The 16,389-nt window shown below is 46.2% G+C and overlaps 2 protein-coding genes, 2 non-coding genes and 2 pseudogenes across 4 annotated transcripts; all 6 read right to left on the bottom strand.

Annotated features, from left to right (window-relative positions):
- Positions 1-2,591: 2,591 nt before the first annotated feature.
- On the bottom strand, positions 2,592-2,712 carry LOC146994622 (U2 spliceosomal RNA; annotated as a pseudogene).
- A 1,910-nt stretch (positions 2,713-4,622) lies between these two features.
- Positions 4,623-4,811, bottom strand: LOC146994621 (U2 spliceosomal RNA). Its single transcript, XR_015044289.1, has one exon. It is a non-coding gene; the product is annotated as a U2 spliceosomal RNA (small nuclear RNA).
- Positions 4,812-5,146: 335 nt separating this feature from the next.
- LOC118201923 (uncharacterized protein T26G10.4-like) lies at positions 5,147-6,968 on the bottom strand. Its single transcript, XM_035374082.2, has one exon. The coding sequence runs from the start codon at positions 6,857-6,859 to the stop codon at positions 5,147-5,149; it is 1,713 nt and encodes a 570-aa protein (XP_035229973.2). The 5' UTR covers positions 6,860-6,968.
- Positions 6,969-9,991: 3,023 nt separating this feature from the next.
- Positions 9,992-10,112, bottom strand: LOC146994620 (U2 spliceosomal RNA; annotated as a pseudogene).
- A 1,905-nt stretch (positions 10,113-12,017) lies between these two features.
- Positions 12,018-12,206, bottom strand: LOC146994619 (U2 spliceosomal RNA). The gene has a single exon (XR_015044287.1). It is a non-coding gene; the product is annotated as a U2 spliceosomal RNA (small nuclear RNA).
- An 865-nt stretch (positions 12,207-13,071) lies between these two features.
- On the bottom strand, positions 13,072-14,253 carry LOC146994618 (uncharacterized protein T26G10.4-like). Its single transcript, XM_085826394.1, has one exon. The coding sequence runs from the start codon at positions 14,251-14,253 to the stop codon at positions 13,072-13,074; it is 1,182 nt and encodes a 393-aa protein (XP_085682520.1).
- Positions 14,254-16,389: the final 2,136 nt, after the last annotated feature.

The raw sequence follows: 16,389 nt of genomic DNA, 5'->3' as shown, positions 1-16,389 counted from the left end.
GTATGGCTAAAGTGTTCCTCTAGGCGTGAGAGGGGAATTTCACAGTTCCTTGAATTGCCAGACATAATAAGCCGTGCCGCCCGCCTTCTATTCCTTCTGTAAAGCTTCTGTAAGGCAGTGGCGTCATCAATATTTACAGGGGCCCGCTGGGGAGTGGGAACAGACGACTGAAGCCTGCATTCCCCCTGTGCAAACCCGATGATCTCATTGAGTGTGTTCTGGAAGAGGTCCCAGGAGTCATTGGTGACCTCGCTGTTCAGGATGTTGTCAAGGATTGGCAGGAAGCAGGAAAGGGCACTGGAGGCAGGAGGGGCCTGTAGAGCAGGAGCAGGAGCAACAGAAGCCAATGGGGGCATGGACTTGCAGGAGGTAGCACAGTCGTCACGGATGGATCAGGATTACTTGCAATCGCTGGGGCAACATCATTAGGACTGGTAGTAGAAGCCAGAGGAGAGACAGGAAGTACAGCTGAAGTGAGTGTAGCCAAGTTCCTGTTCCTTGCATCCTGTCTTCTGTGATACATCCGGTGATTTTCAAGGCCCTTCCTAGAAGTGAAAGACCTGTCACATAGCCGGCATTGGAATCTACGTTGTACTGAAGAAGTCTCAGACTGCGACATAAGGTGTAGTCCATTTGCGAGGCAGGAGTGGTGTGACGGTCGTCCACTTATGGCGTTGTTGCAATGGAGGCAGAAGTATTTGACTGAATGGATTTCAATATCATGGTTATTAAGCAAATGCCTTTCCAGTGATCTTCTCTGTGCAGTCCACTTGCAACTGCTGTAGGCAAATCTGCATCCAGTCTCTGTGCAAACGAAATTCGGGGGAATGGGAAAGAAGACAAGCAAGGATGACTCCTCTCGAGAAGGCTGGCGTGGGACTGAGTCAGTAGGTCCATCAGCAGCAGGAGAGCCACCAGCGGGGTCAGATGAGCAGCCAGGACGACTGACAGAGGCATCCTGAGAATCCTCATTTTGAGTCCTAAGGTACCGGGGGGAGGAGCTCCCATCGGGATCATCCGGCAAGGAGACATCAGCAGGGTCAGCAGGAGAAGCAGGGGGTGAAGCAGACGGTGCAGGTGACACATGGGCAGAAGACACGCAGTGAGGACATGGAGCGCAGGAGGATGCTGAATCGGACGGAGACTCAGACTGTGGAAAAGGAGAAGAGGAATTGCAACCCGTTGCAGAGGAAGCAACATTCACAGGTGGATAAGCGTGGCCAGCAGCAGTACGTGACCTGGTGTGATGGCAGACGGGTGATTCACCGGTGATGTCATTTGGTGCGCAGGAAGAAGCCTGAAGGATGGAATCATCATGTAGAGTCCGGGAGTCATCACTACGGTGCGTTCTGATGTGTTTTTCAAGTTTTCTTTTCTGCGAGAAGGCTTTCCCGCAGATAGTGCAGACTCTTGGAGAAGTATAACTGCGTCTTGTAGAAGTGACAGCAGTCAACGGAGGGGAGGGAGCAGTATTGCTGGCCCGAATTCTACGGAGAAGCTCACAGATTTGACCGCTTCTTCCCAAGGGTGGAACTGTAGGCGTAACAAAGGCAGCAACATGACGAGGAGCACCAGGGGGTCCAGGAGGCGTGTCCAAAGTAGACAGTGGACATCCATCAGCAGGTGGCAAAGGATGAGGCGTAGAGACATTGGTAACCTCTCTGTGAAGACACAGTCCATTAGCGGCACTCGAATCCAGCAACGCATCATTGGGGACAAAAGTGGTGGCACAGGACTGACGGGAAGTCAAACTGGAACAATCGGGCTGTACAGGTAGGGAAGTGAGCACTCCAGGAAAGGCGCCATCACTCGCAGCAGGCCTGGGCGGGGAAACTCCAGAGACGAGAGAAGAAGTGTTCAGGAGTCCACTAGGGAGGTCGGAGGAATCATCAGGGCATCTAGCAAAAGGTGGAGATCTAGAACCAGGGCTCCGGACATCAGGGGGTGGTCGAGGCTTCGGCCGGGCAGCAAGGCGATGTGGAGACGACATCATCAACGTATCCTTGAATCGTGTGAAGAAATCCCAGAAATGCAGGAAAACAAGAGGCCTCTCGGCAAGATCAATCTAGGCAGCATGGAGTTGGGAGCGTCCAACAAAGCTTCAGCGAGTCAAAAAAAAAAAAAAGGGAAGAGGGGGAGGTGAAAAGTGGAAGAGCAAAGAAGGAGAAAAGAAGAAAAGGAGTAGCCACACCCACAATTAAGAGGGAGTTAGCAGAAACGAAATGAGAGGGCTTATCAAAGCAAGAAAGACACTGCAAGCAGTGTTTTCCTGAATGGGAAGCAAGAGATAATAGGAAGGAACCACTTCCTTACTGAGAACGACTAAAAACAGCCGAATCAGCAACAAAAGGGGGAGGGAAAGGAAAGACCCGTACAAACACCAAAGTATGCTGCAAGCAGCACATTCAGTGCAGACAGGAAGGAACCGCTCGCTCACAGGTAACCTGCTCGCTCGCAGAGGATAGGAAAGGGCCCCATTGAACGCAAGTAAGGAACGTAATCGAACCATCAAGCGTCAATGGGAGAAGGGGAAAAGAAAGCAAAAACCATACTTACAGACCGCTTTAGCTCCGCTTCAGCTCCGTTCTCCAGAAGAGTGAAGTTAATCCATCAGCAACATTCCACTGTGAAGATAAAAATAAATGAGTGCACAATTAAGCTGATAAGAACAGATACTACACTTTGATCTTAGCCAAAAGGCCGAGAAGCGATGCAGAATTCTCTGGCGTGATGAATTCACTTTCAATTTTTCATATTTCAAAAGTCCTGAGCATTCGTGCAGGGGGAGAAGGGGGTGCAGAAGACTCAGGTTAGCGAGTGCTGCTTGGGGGGTTTTTATGATATGTCGTTATTTCATCCTCCTCCTGTGTTACAAAAAAAGAGGTGTACAAGGATGACCAATTTCTGTCTAGTCAAGTGGATCATTTTGCGGTCCTTTCTAATGTTCCCATTCTGGAGGCGTCAGTCCCCTCCTCCTTGGGCGGGGCTAGATTTAAAAAGCCAAGGACGTCAAAAGTTCATTTCATTCAAGATTCAATTGCAAATTTTATTCTTACTACAGCAAATGAACCACAATGCTGAAATATCCTCACAGATATTTCTACAATATCGCAATAACTTACAGTAGTTATATTGGACGTTTTACGGAAACGTTGGCCGGAACAAAATTCAAAGTAGAAAAAGTTAATCCGATCTCAACGCGAAATCGCTACAATCAATAACAGCAGTAAGTAAACAACTGAATTCCGGTGTTTTCCTCCAGCTTTTATAAGCTTATGCACCATGCAACATAATATTCTCGTATTTTCTCAATTTTTTTTCAGATGGGAAAAGAGGACAATGAAATATTCATGAAAGTGTTCATTTCTCTGGAGTAGCTTCCTCCTCCGAAAAATCTCATTCTTCACTGCAGGTGAATATAAAACAAATGTAATTACAAAGGCAATAAAAATAGCAAAACCAAAAATAAATAAATAAATATTCCTGGAGTTATCGAATGCCCATGCTTGGGAAGAAATTATTTTTTGTGATTAAACAAATATTGAGACAGTAAAATTTATCAGCCAAAACTGCATTACATAATGCCAGAGTTTGATTGACACAAACTCGACATGCACAGTCCAGCACATGGTTTCCAACTCAGAGATACTCTCTCTCTCTCTCTTCAGTTCAAACGTTGCACTTGAAAACACAGAGTGAAATATTAGGAACTTAAAACAATTAAACAAACAGAAAAATTACAAAAAACACTTTACAAATTCATTTGTAATATGTACAATAAAACAGTACTTTTTAATTTACAATTAATGATTACTTTGTATTCTACACTTCCACACTAGTGGCGGGCAAGCCATCTCAAAACTCAGAATAAACTGCTTCCTGCATAGTGCAGCCATGTATTGGCATTTTCCCGTTTGTTAATATTAATGTGCCAACAAAATAAATGAATGAATGAATAAAAACATAAATACAACAATCCTTAACAATAATTGTAGACCATTACAATTAGCTGGCGTTTAGAAATCATACAGAGACAAACAAAACATTAGGAAACAGACAGAAAAATCTTTGTTGCTGCAGTGTGCCTACAAACATTTTACACCCTTTTGAGAGTTATTTACAATAAAAAGGCTCGTGTGTTGAAAGAAGCAATGTGTATACGCGCGCTGTAGTGGGAAAGATCTGGCAAATGTGAATAGGAATTGTCTCAAACTTACATGAAATGAGACAAAAATGTTACTGCAAATGAAATTTGAGTGATATTTCGAGGCCGATCTTCCTTCAATCAGTCAGACAGAATGAGTAAGTTGTTAACAGTACGGGGAAAAAAATGTGGATTTTATGGGATTTCTGTAAATACGAATAAAACTTCGTATTTACAGAAACCAGAACTTGACACTGAAAAGAACGAGGGTTAAACCCGAGGCTCCAGAATGTTCCCATTCCGAGGAAAAGAACGAGGGGCCCGAGCAATAGCAAGTTAAAAAAAAGGCAGGTCGCCGCACACTCGTACAAAGGTATGATGTTGTCAGACCTTCGGTTTTCTGAAATTTGAAGGGGCCATTTTAAAAGGACGTTTTCCTGAGGATGCAGTGGGTGAGTGAAGTTTCTGCTTTTTGGATATATTGTGGGCCGTATCCTGCAAGTAGTGCCATAGCAGGCCAACCCGTGGCGAGGGCGGAATAAATTCCTAACCACAAGCCTATCTGCAAAAATTAGTTTAATATCTTGACGTCATGTCGACGTCGTATCAGATATTAAGCTGATAAGAACAGATAAAACCAATTTTATTGAGCTAATATTAACAATATTTACAGACTATGTACAATCAAGTACAGCGTTCAACAAGAATTTAGTATATCATTACAGAGTAAAAATGTATACGTGAAGTGCAATACAGCAAAAGTATTACAAATTGTAGATTATATACATGAAATAAAACATAAAATATAAAATATAATATATACAACTGATGGTGATGCGTAAATGTGACATACATCATTTTCTTGTTTTAACATACCGTGTTGGCTAAGATTGCATGTCAATGTTCACTAGTCAAAGTTCATGTGTCAAAGTTCATGAGTCAGAGTTCAAACAGTCCAGGATTTGCAAAAGGCACAAGTTCGTAAGAATTTACAGTTCGTACCTAATTTTCATTTGCCTGGGAGTGGCTTTGTTCATTATTTGGAGGATTTGCCTCGGTGAGTAGTGTGACTTCACTTCTTCCACTTAAATGTCCAACGTAGATATTCCTGCTATGGCGGATTACATCGCTGACGCATAGCATCCGAAGGAGCCGGGCATAGGAACGGGAACAGGCGATGTTGATGAATTTATCATTCGCACGATCCCATGACCCCAGTGCACCTATGACGAATGGAACGATCACGCAGTGTCCACGTTCTTGGGCGATGGAAGCACGGAGCATTTCATATTTTTCAAGCTTTCTGGCTCTCGCTTCAGCAAAGGCACCCAAGTGGTTTTCGAAGGGGATTGTAACGTCAATGAGGAAGTGTTGTCCATCCCTTTCAACTAGGAGGTCAGGCCTAAGCCGTGAGGTGTTAAGGGACTGGTCCACAGAAATGATGTTGAAGTCTCTCTCACACATCTTGATTAGGCGATCGACAATCGCATTGTGTCGCTCTTTGTAGAGGGTTGAGTATGCCATGCAATGATCTAAAACATGTGGGAGAGTTTCTCTGTCGGCTCCACAACGGCGACATCTTGGGTCACGGTTCGACCATGGCTTGGCGCCATTAAGGCTAACAAGATTCAGTCGGGCCTTATGGACGAACCTCCAATCAGCAAATCGAGTGTAACTTCCAGATTGCAAAAAGTGGGTGGAGGCTTTTGAGGCGGCAACACATTCCAATGTTTTTCCTTGATTGGGGAGAGACAGGAGGCGTTCATCTCTGACGGATTTACAGGACTTCCTGATCGAGGTGGCAATATTGCGGCGGTGTACTGCTGCAGCTGAAAAATCACCGGCTTCGATGACAGGGAGGCAATTCTGAATCGTCCACTTGACCTGCAATCTCCTGGAGGCAGCACGAGCAGCAGTCCAGATGTTCCCAATACGGTTGCTGCTTCTACGGAATTCTCCATCAGTAGTGCCAGAGAGGAAGGCAGCAACATCCGGGTCCTCATCCCGCAGTTGCAAGCGATGTCTCACAGTATCTTTTAGATCCTCCCAGGCCAAAGAACGTACAAAGGTGTCACGCGAAGTCAGAAGCTTGAACGCTGTATCTATCGCAAAGATATCTGATTCCTCAGCAGCCATCGGCAAGTTAACAGCTCCACTGGCCGGGCTTCCATAAAGGTAGTCATTAGTGGCACGGTGAGGGAGATAGAGAGTGTCTTTCAAAAGCGGTCGTAAGACCTTGTCGAGCTTTTCCCACTCTCCCTTAGGAATCTGGGATGTGCGCATTGCAAAGGTGAAGGATGGGTACAGGAATGTTTTAACGGCATCCAATCTCTGCCAGGGTGCCAATTTTGATGTCAGGAGTCTCCGTCCATTTCCAATGAACCGCTCGATGCTGGAAGGAGTGCCACATTCTCCCAGGAATCCAACTGGCTTTCCCAAAAAGTCGCAAGTCTCTCCATCATTGAGGTGGCGGATGGGCTGTCCATTGATGTTGAACTGCGTGGGTCGAGAGCCAGCAGGTCTGCAACCGGTCAGGTGAAGGGAGGCGCACTTAGTTCCATTAATCCCAAGCGAGAGTAAGTCACATGAAGTGGAGAATTTGTTGATCAGTGACTGAAGCTCAGCAGGTGAGGAAGCAAGGAGGGCAACGTCATCTGCATATGCCAGAATAGCACCGCTGTCCGAAGAGGCCGTGTTCCAGAGAATGGGATCCATTGTTGTGACAAAGAGAACGCCACTCAGAGGATCACCTTGAAGGATGCCAGAGCGAACTGGGATGGGGGCGTGGTACCGTCGTTTGACACAAATTCAGTAGATACATTTTCATACATGTCTTTGATGATGCTGCAGAAGTGATTTCCAGCACCAATGTACTCAAGAGTGTCAGAGATAGCTGAGTGTGGGACGGACCCGAAGGCGTCAGCAATATCCATCCACGCAACACAAAGGTCTTTTTTCTGTGTTCTAGCATCATTCATCTTCTTTTGAAGCAGGAAGTTGTTCTCCACAACACCATCAAATGGGCGAAATCCCTTTTGGCCTGGGTGGAGGATGTCATTGCATTCAAGCCAATCGGACAGTCTAGTAGCAAGGAGGCCAGAGAAAATCTTTGCAATAGTCCGACAAAGTGAAATCGGTCGCCAGTTATTCGGGTCGTCAGGGTCGCCTTTCTTGTAAATCAAGATGCCCCTAGAGTTCTTCCAAGAGTGAGGGATTCTACGGAACCGAAGGCAGATGTTAAAGAGAACAGTCAGAACGCATCCCTCCGGGTCCAGAGATCTCCAATGGTTGTAAGTGAGTCGATCCGGCCCAGGTGCCGTGTTCTCAAATCTTCTGAGCCTGGTAATAACCTCAGCTTCAGTGAAAGGCTCCATATTAATCGGCGAAGAGATCTGTGGCGGGGATGTAGAGTTGAGGATGGAGTTGTTGAAAGTTCTGTCCGTCCTGGTGTGGCTAAAGTGTTCCTCTAGGCGTGAGAGGGGAATTTCACAGTTCCTTGAATTGCCAGACATAATAAGCCGTGCCGCCCGCCTTCTATTCCTTCTGTAAAGCTTCTGTAAGGCAGTGGCGTCATCAATATTTACAGGGGCCCGCTGGGGAGTGGGAACAGACGACTGAAGCCTGCATTCCCCCTGTGCAAACCCGATGATCTCTTTGAGTGTGTTCTGGAAGAGGTCCCAGGAGTCATTGGTGACCTCGCTGTTCAGGATGTTGTCAAGGATTGGCAGGAAGCAGGAAAGGGCACTGGAGACAGGAGTGGTGTGACGGTCGTCCACTTATGGCGTTGTTGCAATGGAGGCAGAAGTATTTGACTGAATGGATTTCAATATCATGGTTATTAAGCAAATGCCTTTCCAGTGATCTTCTCTGTGCAGTCCACTTGCAACTGCTGTAGGCAAATCTGCATCCAGTCTCTGTGCAAACGAAATTCGGGGGAATGGGAAAGAAGACAAGCAAGGATGACTCCTCTCGAGAAGGCTGGCGTGGGACTGAGTCAGTAGGTCCATCAGCAGCAGGAGAGCCACCAGCAGGGTCAGATGAGCAGCCAGGACGACTGACAGAGGCATCCTGAGAATCCTCATTTTGAGTCCTAAGGTACCGGGGGGAGGAGCTCCCATCGGGATCATCCGGCAAAGAGACATCAGCAGGGTCAGCAGGAGAAGCAGGGGGTGAAGCAGACGGTGCAGGTGACACATGGGCAGAAGACACGCAGTGAGGGCATGGAGCGCAGGAGGATGCTGAATCGGACGAAGACTCAGACTGTGGAACAGGAGAAGAGGAATTGCAACCCGTTGCAGAGGAAGCAACATTCACAGGTGGATAAGCGTGGCCAGCAGCAGTACGTGACCTGGTGTGATGGCAGACGGGTGATTCACCGGTGATGTCATTTGGTGCGCAGGAAGAAGCCTGAAGGATGGAATCATCATGTAGAGTCCGGGAGTCATCACTACGGTGCGTTCTGATGTGTTTTTCAAGTTTTCTTTTCTGCGAGAAGGCTTTCCCGCAGATAGTGCAGACTCTTGGAGAAGTATAACTGCGAGGACTGACACAAGAAGACATATTCTGAAGACTATTAGAGGGAAGCAAAGTATCCAAGATCTCCCCCGGATGACATGAAGACGTCAAGCTGGATGTGGAAGAGACATGCATTGTGGGAAACTTAACCGCAGCAATAGGTGAGTCATGTCTTGTAGAAGTGACAGCAGTCAACGGAGGGGAGGGAGCAGTATTGCTGGCCCGAATTCTACGGAGAAGCTCACAGATTTGACCGCTTCTTCCCAAGGGTGGAACTGTAGGCGTAACAAAGGCAGCAACATGACGAGGAGCACCAGGGGGTCCAGGAGGCGTGTCCAAAGTAGACAGTGGACATCCATCAGCAGGTGGCAAAGGATGAGGCGTAGACACATTGGTAACCTCTCTGTGAAGACACAGTCCATTAGCGGCACTCGAATCCAGCAACGCATCATTGGGGACAAAAGTGGTGGCACAGGACTGACGGGAAGTCAAACTGGAACAATCGGGCTGTACAGGTAGGGAAGTGAGCACTCCAGGAAAGGCGCCATCACTCGCAGCAGGCCTGGGCGGGGAAACTCCAGAGACGAGAGAAGAAGTGTTCAGGAGTCCACTAGGGAGGTCGGAGGAATCATCAGGGCATCTAGCAAAAGGTGGAGATCTAGAACCAGGGCTCCGGACATCAGGGGGTGGTCGAGGCTTCGGCCGGGCAGCAAGGCGATGTGGAGACGACATCATCAACGTATCCTTGAATCGTGTGAAGAAATCCCAGAAATGCAGGAAAACAAGAGGCCTCTCGGCAAGATCAATCTAGGCAGCATGGAGTTGGGAGCGTCCAACAAAGCTTCAGCGAGTCAAAAAAAAAAAAAGGGAAGAGGGGGAGGTGAAAAGTGGAAGAGCAAAGAAGGAGAAAAGAAGAAAAGGAGTAGCCACACCCACAATTAAGAGGGAGTTAGCAGAAACGAAATGAGAGGGCTTATCAAAGCAAGAAAGACACTGCAAGCAGTGTTTTCCTGAATGGGAAGCAAGAGATAATAGGAAGGAACCACTTCCTTACTGAGAACGACTAAAAACAGCCGAATCAGCAACAAAAGGGGGAGGGAAAGGAAAGACCCGTACAAACACCAAAGTATGCTGCAAGCAGCACATTCAGTGCAGACAGGAAGGAACCGCTCGCTCACAGGTAACCTGCTCGCTCGCAGAGGATAGGAAAGGGCCCCATTGAACGCAAGTAAGGAACGTAATCGAACCATCAAGCGTCAATGGGAGAAGGGGAAAAGAAAGCAAAAACCATACTTACAGACCGCTTTAGCTCCGCTTCAGCTCCGTTCTCCAGAAGAGTGAAGTTAATCCATCAGCAGCATTCCACTGTGAAGATAAAAATAAATGAGTGCACAATTAAGCTGATAAGAACAGATACTACACTTTGATCTTAGCCAAAAGGCCGAGAAGCGATGCAGAATTCTCTGGCGTGATGAATTCACTTTCAATTTTTCATATTTCAAAAGTCCTGAGCATTCGTGCAGGGGGAGAAGGGGGTGCAGAAGACTCAGGTTAGCGAGTGCTGCTTGGGGGGTTTTTATGATATGTCGTTATTTCATCCTCCTCCTGTGTTACAAAAAAAGAGGTGTACAAGGATGACCAATTTCTGTCTAGTCAAGTGGATCATTTTGCGGTCCTTTCTAATGTTCCCATTCTGGAGGCGTCAGTCCCCTCCTCCTTGGGCGGGGCTAGATTTAAAAAGCCAAGGACGTCAAAAGTTCATTTCATTCAAGATTCAATTGCAAATTTTATTCTTACTACAGCAAATGAACCACAATGCTGAAATATCCTCACAGATATTTCTACAATATCGCAATAACTTACAGTAGTTATATTGGACGTTTTACGGAAACGTTGGCCGGAACAAAATTCAAAGTAGAAAAAGTTAATCCGATCTCAACGCGAAATCGCTACAGTCAATAACAGCAGTAAGTAAACAACTGAATTCCGGTGTTTTGCTCCTTTTATAAGCTTATGCACCATGCAACATAATATTCTCGTATTTTCTCAATTTTTTTTCAGATGGGAAAAGAGGACAATGAAATATTCATGAAAGTGTTCATTTCTCTGGAGTAGCTTCCTCCTCCGAAAAATCTCATTCTTCACTGCAGGTGAATATAAAACAAATGTAATTACAAAGGCAATAAAAATAGCAAAACCAAAAATAAATAAATAAATATTCCTGGAGTTATCGAATGCCCATGCTTGGGAAGAAATTATTTTTTGTGATTAAACAAATATTGAGACAGTAAAATTTATCAGCCAAAACTGCATTACATAATGCCAGAGTTTGATTGACACAAACTCGACATGCACAGTCCAGCACATGGTTTCCAACTCAGAGATACTCTCTCTCTCTCTTCAGTTCAAACGTTGCACTTGAAAACACAGAGTGAAATATTAGGAACTTAAAACAATTAAACAAACAGAAAAATTACAAAAAACACTTTACAAATTCATTTGTAATATGTACAATAAAACAGTACTTTTTAATTTACAATTAATGATTACTTTGTATTCTACACTTCCACACTAGTGGCGGGCAAGCCATCTCAAAACTCAGAATAAACTGCTTCCTGCATAGTGCAGCCATCTATTGGCATTTTCCCGTTTGGTAATATTAATGTGCCAACAAAATAAATGAATGAATGAATAAAAACATAAATACAACAATCCTTAACAATAATTGTAGACCATTACAATTAGCTGGCGTTTAGAAATCATACAGAGACAAACAAAACATTAGGAAACAGACAGAAAAATCTTTGTTGCTGCAGTGTGCCTACAAACATTTTACACCCTTTTGAGAGTTATTTACAATAAAAAGGCTCGTGTGTTGAAAGAAGCAATGTGTATACGCGCGCTGTAGTGGGAAAGATCTGGCAAATGTGAATAGGAATTCTCTCAAACTTACATGAAATGAGACAAAAATGTTACTGCAAATGAAATTTGAGTGATATTTCGAGGCCGATCTTCCTTCAATCAGTCAGACAGAATGAGTAAGTTGTTAACAGTACGGGGAAAAAAATGTGGATTTTATGGGATTTCTGTAAATACGAATAAAACTTCGTATTTACAGAAACCAGAACTTGACACTGAAAAGAACGAGGGTTAAACCCGAGGCTCCAGAATGTTCCCATTCCGAGGAAAAGAACGAGGGGCCCGAGCAATAGCAAGTTAAAAAAAAGGCAGGTCGCCGCACACTCGTACAAAGGTATGATGTTGTCAGACCTTCGGTTTTCTGAAATTTGAAGGGGCCATTTTAAAAGGACGTTTTCCTGAGGATGCAGTGGGTGAGTGAAGTTTCTGCTTTTTGGATATATTGTGGGCCGTATCCTGCAAGTAGTGCCATAGCAGGCCAACCCGTGGCGAGGGCGGAATAAATTCCTAACCACAAGCCTATCTGCAAAAATTAGTTTAATATCTTGACGTCATGTCGACGTCGTATCAGATATTAAGCTGATAAGAACAGATAAAACCAATTTTATTGAGCAAATATTAACAATATTTACAGACTATGTACAATCAAGTACAGCGTTCAACAAGAATTTAGTATATCATTACAGAGTAAAAATGTATACGTGAAGTGCAATACAGCAAAAGTATTACAAATTGTAGATTATATACATGAAATAAAACATAAAATATAAAATATAAAATATACAACTGATGGTGATGCGTAAATGTGACACACATCATTTTCTTGTTTTAACATACCGTGTTGGCTAAGATTGCATGTCAATGTTCACTAGTCAAAGTTCATGTGTCAAAGTTCATGAGTCAGAGTTCAAACAGTCCAGGATTTGCAAAAGGCACAAGTTCGTAAGAATTTACAGTTCGTACCTAATTTTCATTTGCCTGGGAGTGGCTTTGTTCATTATTTGGAGGATTTGCCTCGGTGAGTAGTGTGACTTCGCTTCTTCCACTTAAATGTCCAACGTAGATATTCCTGCTATGGCGGATTACATCGCTGACGCATAGCATCCGAAGGAGGCGGGCATAGGAACGGGAACAGGCGATGTTGATGAATTTATCATTCGCACGATCCCATGACCCCAGTGCACCTATGACGAATGGAACGATCACGCAGTGTCCACGTTCTTGGGCGATGGAAGGACGGAGCATTTCATATTTTTCAAGCTTTCTGGCTCTCGCTTCAGCAAAGGCACCCAAGTGGTTTTCGAAGGGGATTGTAACGTCAATGAGGAAGTGTTGTCCATCCCTTTCAACTAGGAGGTCAGGCCTAAGCCGTGAGGTGTTAAGGGACTGGTCCACAGAAATGATGTTGAAGTCTCTCTCACACATCTTGATTAGGCGATCGACAATCGCATTGTGTCGCTCTTTGTAGAGGGTTGAGTATGCCATGCAATGATCTAAAACATGTGGGAGAGTTTCTCTGTCGGCTCCACAACGCGACATCTTGGGTCAAGGTTGGACCATGGCTTGGCGCCATTAAGGCTAACAAGATTCAGTCGGGCCTTATGGACGAACCTCCAATCTGCAAATCGATTGTAACTTCCAGATTGCAAAAAGTGGGTGGAGGCTTTTGAGGCGGCAACACATTCCAATGTTTTTCCTTGATTGGGGAGAGACAGGTGGCGTTCATCTCTGACGGATTTACAGGACTTCCTGATCGAGGTGGCAATATTGCGGCGGTGTACTGCTGTAGCTGAAAAATCACCGGCTTCGATGACAGGGAGGCAATTCTGAATCGTCCACTTGACCTTCAATCTCCTGGAGGCAGCACGAGCAGCAGTCCAGATGTTCCCAATACGGTTGCTGCTTCTACGGAATTCTCCATCAGTAGTGCCAGAGAGGAAGGCAGCAACATCCGGGTCCTCATCCCGCAGTTGCAAGCAATGTCTCACAGTATCTTTTAGATCCTCCCAGGCCAAAGAACGTACAAAGGTGTCACGCGAAGTCAGAAGCTTGAACGCTGTATCTATCGCAAAGATATCTGATTCCTCAGCAGCCATCGGCAAGTTAACAGCTCCACTGGCCGGGCTTCCATAAAGGTAGTCATTAGTGGCACGGTGAGGGAGATAGAGAGTGTCTTTCAAAAGCGGCCGTAAGACCTTGTCGAGCTTTTCCCACTCTCCCTTAGGAATCTGGGATGTGCGCATTGCAAACGTGAAGGATGGGTACAGGAATGTTTTAACGGCATCCAATCTCTGCCAGGGTGCCAATTTTGATGTCAGGAGTCTCCGTCCATTTCCAATGAACCGCTCGATGCTGGAAGGAGTGCCACATTCTCCCAGGAATCCAACTGGCTTTCCCAAAAAGTCGCAAGTCTCTCCATCATTGAGGTGGCGGATGGGCTGTCCATTGATGTTGAACTGCGTGGGTCGAGTGCCAGCAGGTCTGCAACCGGTCAGGTGAAGGGAGGCGCACTTAGTTCCATTAATCCCAAGCGAGAGTAAGTCACATGAAGTGGAGAATTTGTTGATCAGTGACTGAAGCTCAGCAGGTGAGGAAGCAAGGAGGGCAACGTCATCTGCATATGCCAGAATAGCACCGCTGTCCGAAGAGGCCGTGTTCCAGAGAATGGGATCCATTGTTGTGACAAAGAGAACGCCACTCAGAGGATCACCTTGAAGGATGCCAGAGCGAACTGGGATGGGGGCGTGGTACCGTCGTTTGACACGAATTCAGTAGATACATTTTCATACATGTCTTTGATGATGCTGCAGAAGTGATTTCCAGCACCAATGTACTCAAGAATGTCAGAGATAGCTGAGTGTGGGACGGACCCGAAGGCGTCAGCAATATCCATCCACGCAACACAAAGGTCTTTTTTCTGTGTTCTAGCATCATTCATCTTCTTTTGAAGCAGGAAGTTGTTCTCCACAACACCATCAAATGGGCGAAATCCCTTTTGGCCTGGGTGGAGGATGTCATTGCATTCAAGCCAATCGGACAGTCTAGTAGCAAGGAGGCCAGAGAAAATCTTTGCAATAGACCGACAAAGTGAAATCGGTCGCCAGTTATTCGGGTCGTCAGGGTCGCCTTTCTTGTAAATCAAGATGCTCCTAGAGTTCTTCCAAGAGTGAGGGATTCTACGGAACCGAAGGCAGATGTTAAAGAGAACAGTCCGAACGCATCCCTCCGGGTCCAGAGATCTCCAATGGTTGTAAGTGAGTCGATCCGGCCCAGGTGCCGTGTTCTCAAATCTTCTGAGCCTGGTAATAACCTCAGCTTCAGTGAAAAACTCCATATTATTCGGCGAAGAGATCTGTGGCGGGGATCTAGAGTTGAGGATGGAGTTGTTGAAAGTTCTGTCCGTCCTGGTGTGGCTAAAGTGTTCCTCTAGGCGTGAGAGGGGAATTTCACAGTTCCTTGAATTGCCAGACATAATAAGCCGTGCCGCCCGCCTTCTATTCCTTCTGTAAAGCTTCTGTAAGGCAGTGGCGTCATCAATATTTACAGGGGCCCGCTGGGGAGTGGGAACAGACGACTGAAGCCTGCATTCCCCCTGTGCAAACCCGATGATCTCATTGAGTGTGTTCTGGAAGAGGTCCCAGGAGTCATTGGTGACCTCGCTGTTCAGGATGTTGTCAAGGATTGGCAGGAAGCAGGAAAGGGCACTGGAGGCAGGAGGGGCCTGTAGAGCAGGAGCAGGAGCAACAGAAGCCAATGGGGGGCATGGACTTGCAGGAGGTAGCACAGTCGTCACGGATGGATCAGGATTACTTGCAATCGCTGGGGCAACATCATTAGGACTGGTAGTAGAAGCCACAGGAGAGACAGGAAGTACAGCTGAAGTGAGTGTAGCCAAGTTCCTGTTCCTTGCATCCTGTCTTCTGTGATACATCCGGTGATTGTCAAGGCCCTTCCTAGAAGTGAAAGACCTGTCACATAGCCGGCATTGGAATCTACGTTGTACTGAAGAAGTCTCAGACTGCGACATAAGGTGTAGTCCATTTGCGAGGCAGGAGTGGTGTGACGGTCGTCCACTTATGGCGTTGTTGCAATGGAGGCAGAAGTATTTGACTGAATGGATTTCAATATCATGGTTATTAAGCAAATGCCTTTCCAGTGATCTTCTCTGTGCAGTCCACTTGCAACTGCTGTAGGCAAATCTGCATCCAGTCTCTGTGCAAACGAAATTCGGGGGAATGGGAAAGAAGACAAGCAAGGATGACTCCTCTCGAGAAGGCTGGCGTGGGACTGAGTCAGTAGGTCCATCAGCAGCAGGAGAGCCACCAGCAGGGTCAGATGAGCAGCCAGGACGACTGACAGAGGCATCCTGAGAATCCTCATTTTGAGTCCTAAGGTACCGGGGGGAGGAGCTCCCATCGGGATCATCCGGCAAGGAGACATCAGCAGGGTCAGCAGGAGAAGCAGGGGGTGAAGCAGACGGTGCAGGTGACACATGGGCAGAAGACACGCAGTGAGGACATGGAGCGCAGGAGGATGCTGAATCAGACGGAGACTCAGACTGTGGAACAGGAGAAGAGGAATTGCAACCCGTTGCAGAGGAAGCAACATTCACAGGTGGATAAGCGTGGCCAGCAGCAGTACGTGACCTGGTGTGATGGCAGACGGGTGATTCACCGGTGATGTCATTTAGTGCGCAGGAAGAAGCCTGAAGGATGGAATCATCATGTAGAGTCCGGGAGTCATCACTACGGTGCGTTCTGATGTGTTTTTCAAGTTTTCTTTTCTGCGAGAAGGCTTTCCCGCAGATAGTG

Source organism: Stegodyphus dumicola, chromosome 11 (assembly GCF_044657685.1).
Source record: "Stegodyphus dumicola isolate Sdum_Otavi_A_Nest chromosome 11, ASM4465768v1".
Classification (NCBI taxonomy): domain Eukaryota; kingdom Metazoa; phylum Arthropoda; class Arachnida; order Araneae; family Eresidae; genus Stegodyphus; species Stegodyphus dumicola.
The sequence above is the reverse complement of the archived record's forward strand: the minus strand, read 5'-3'. Positions and strand labels throughout refer to the sequence as shown.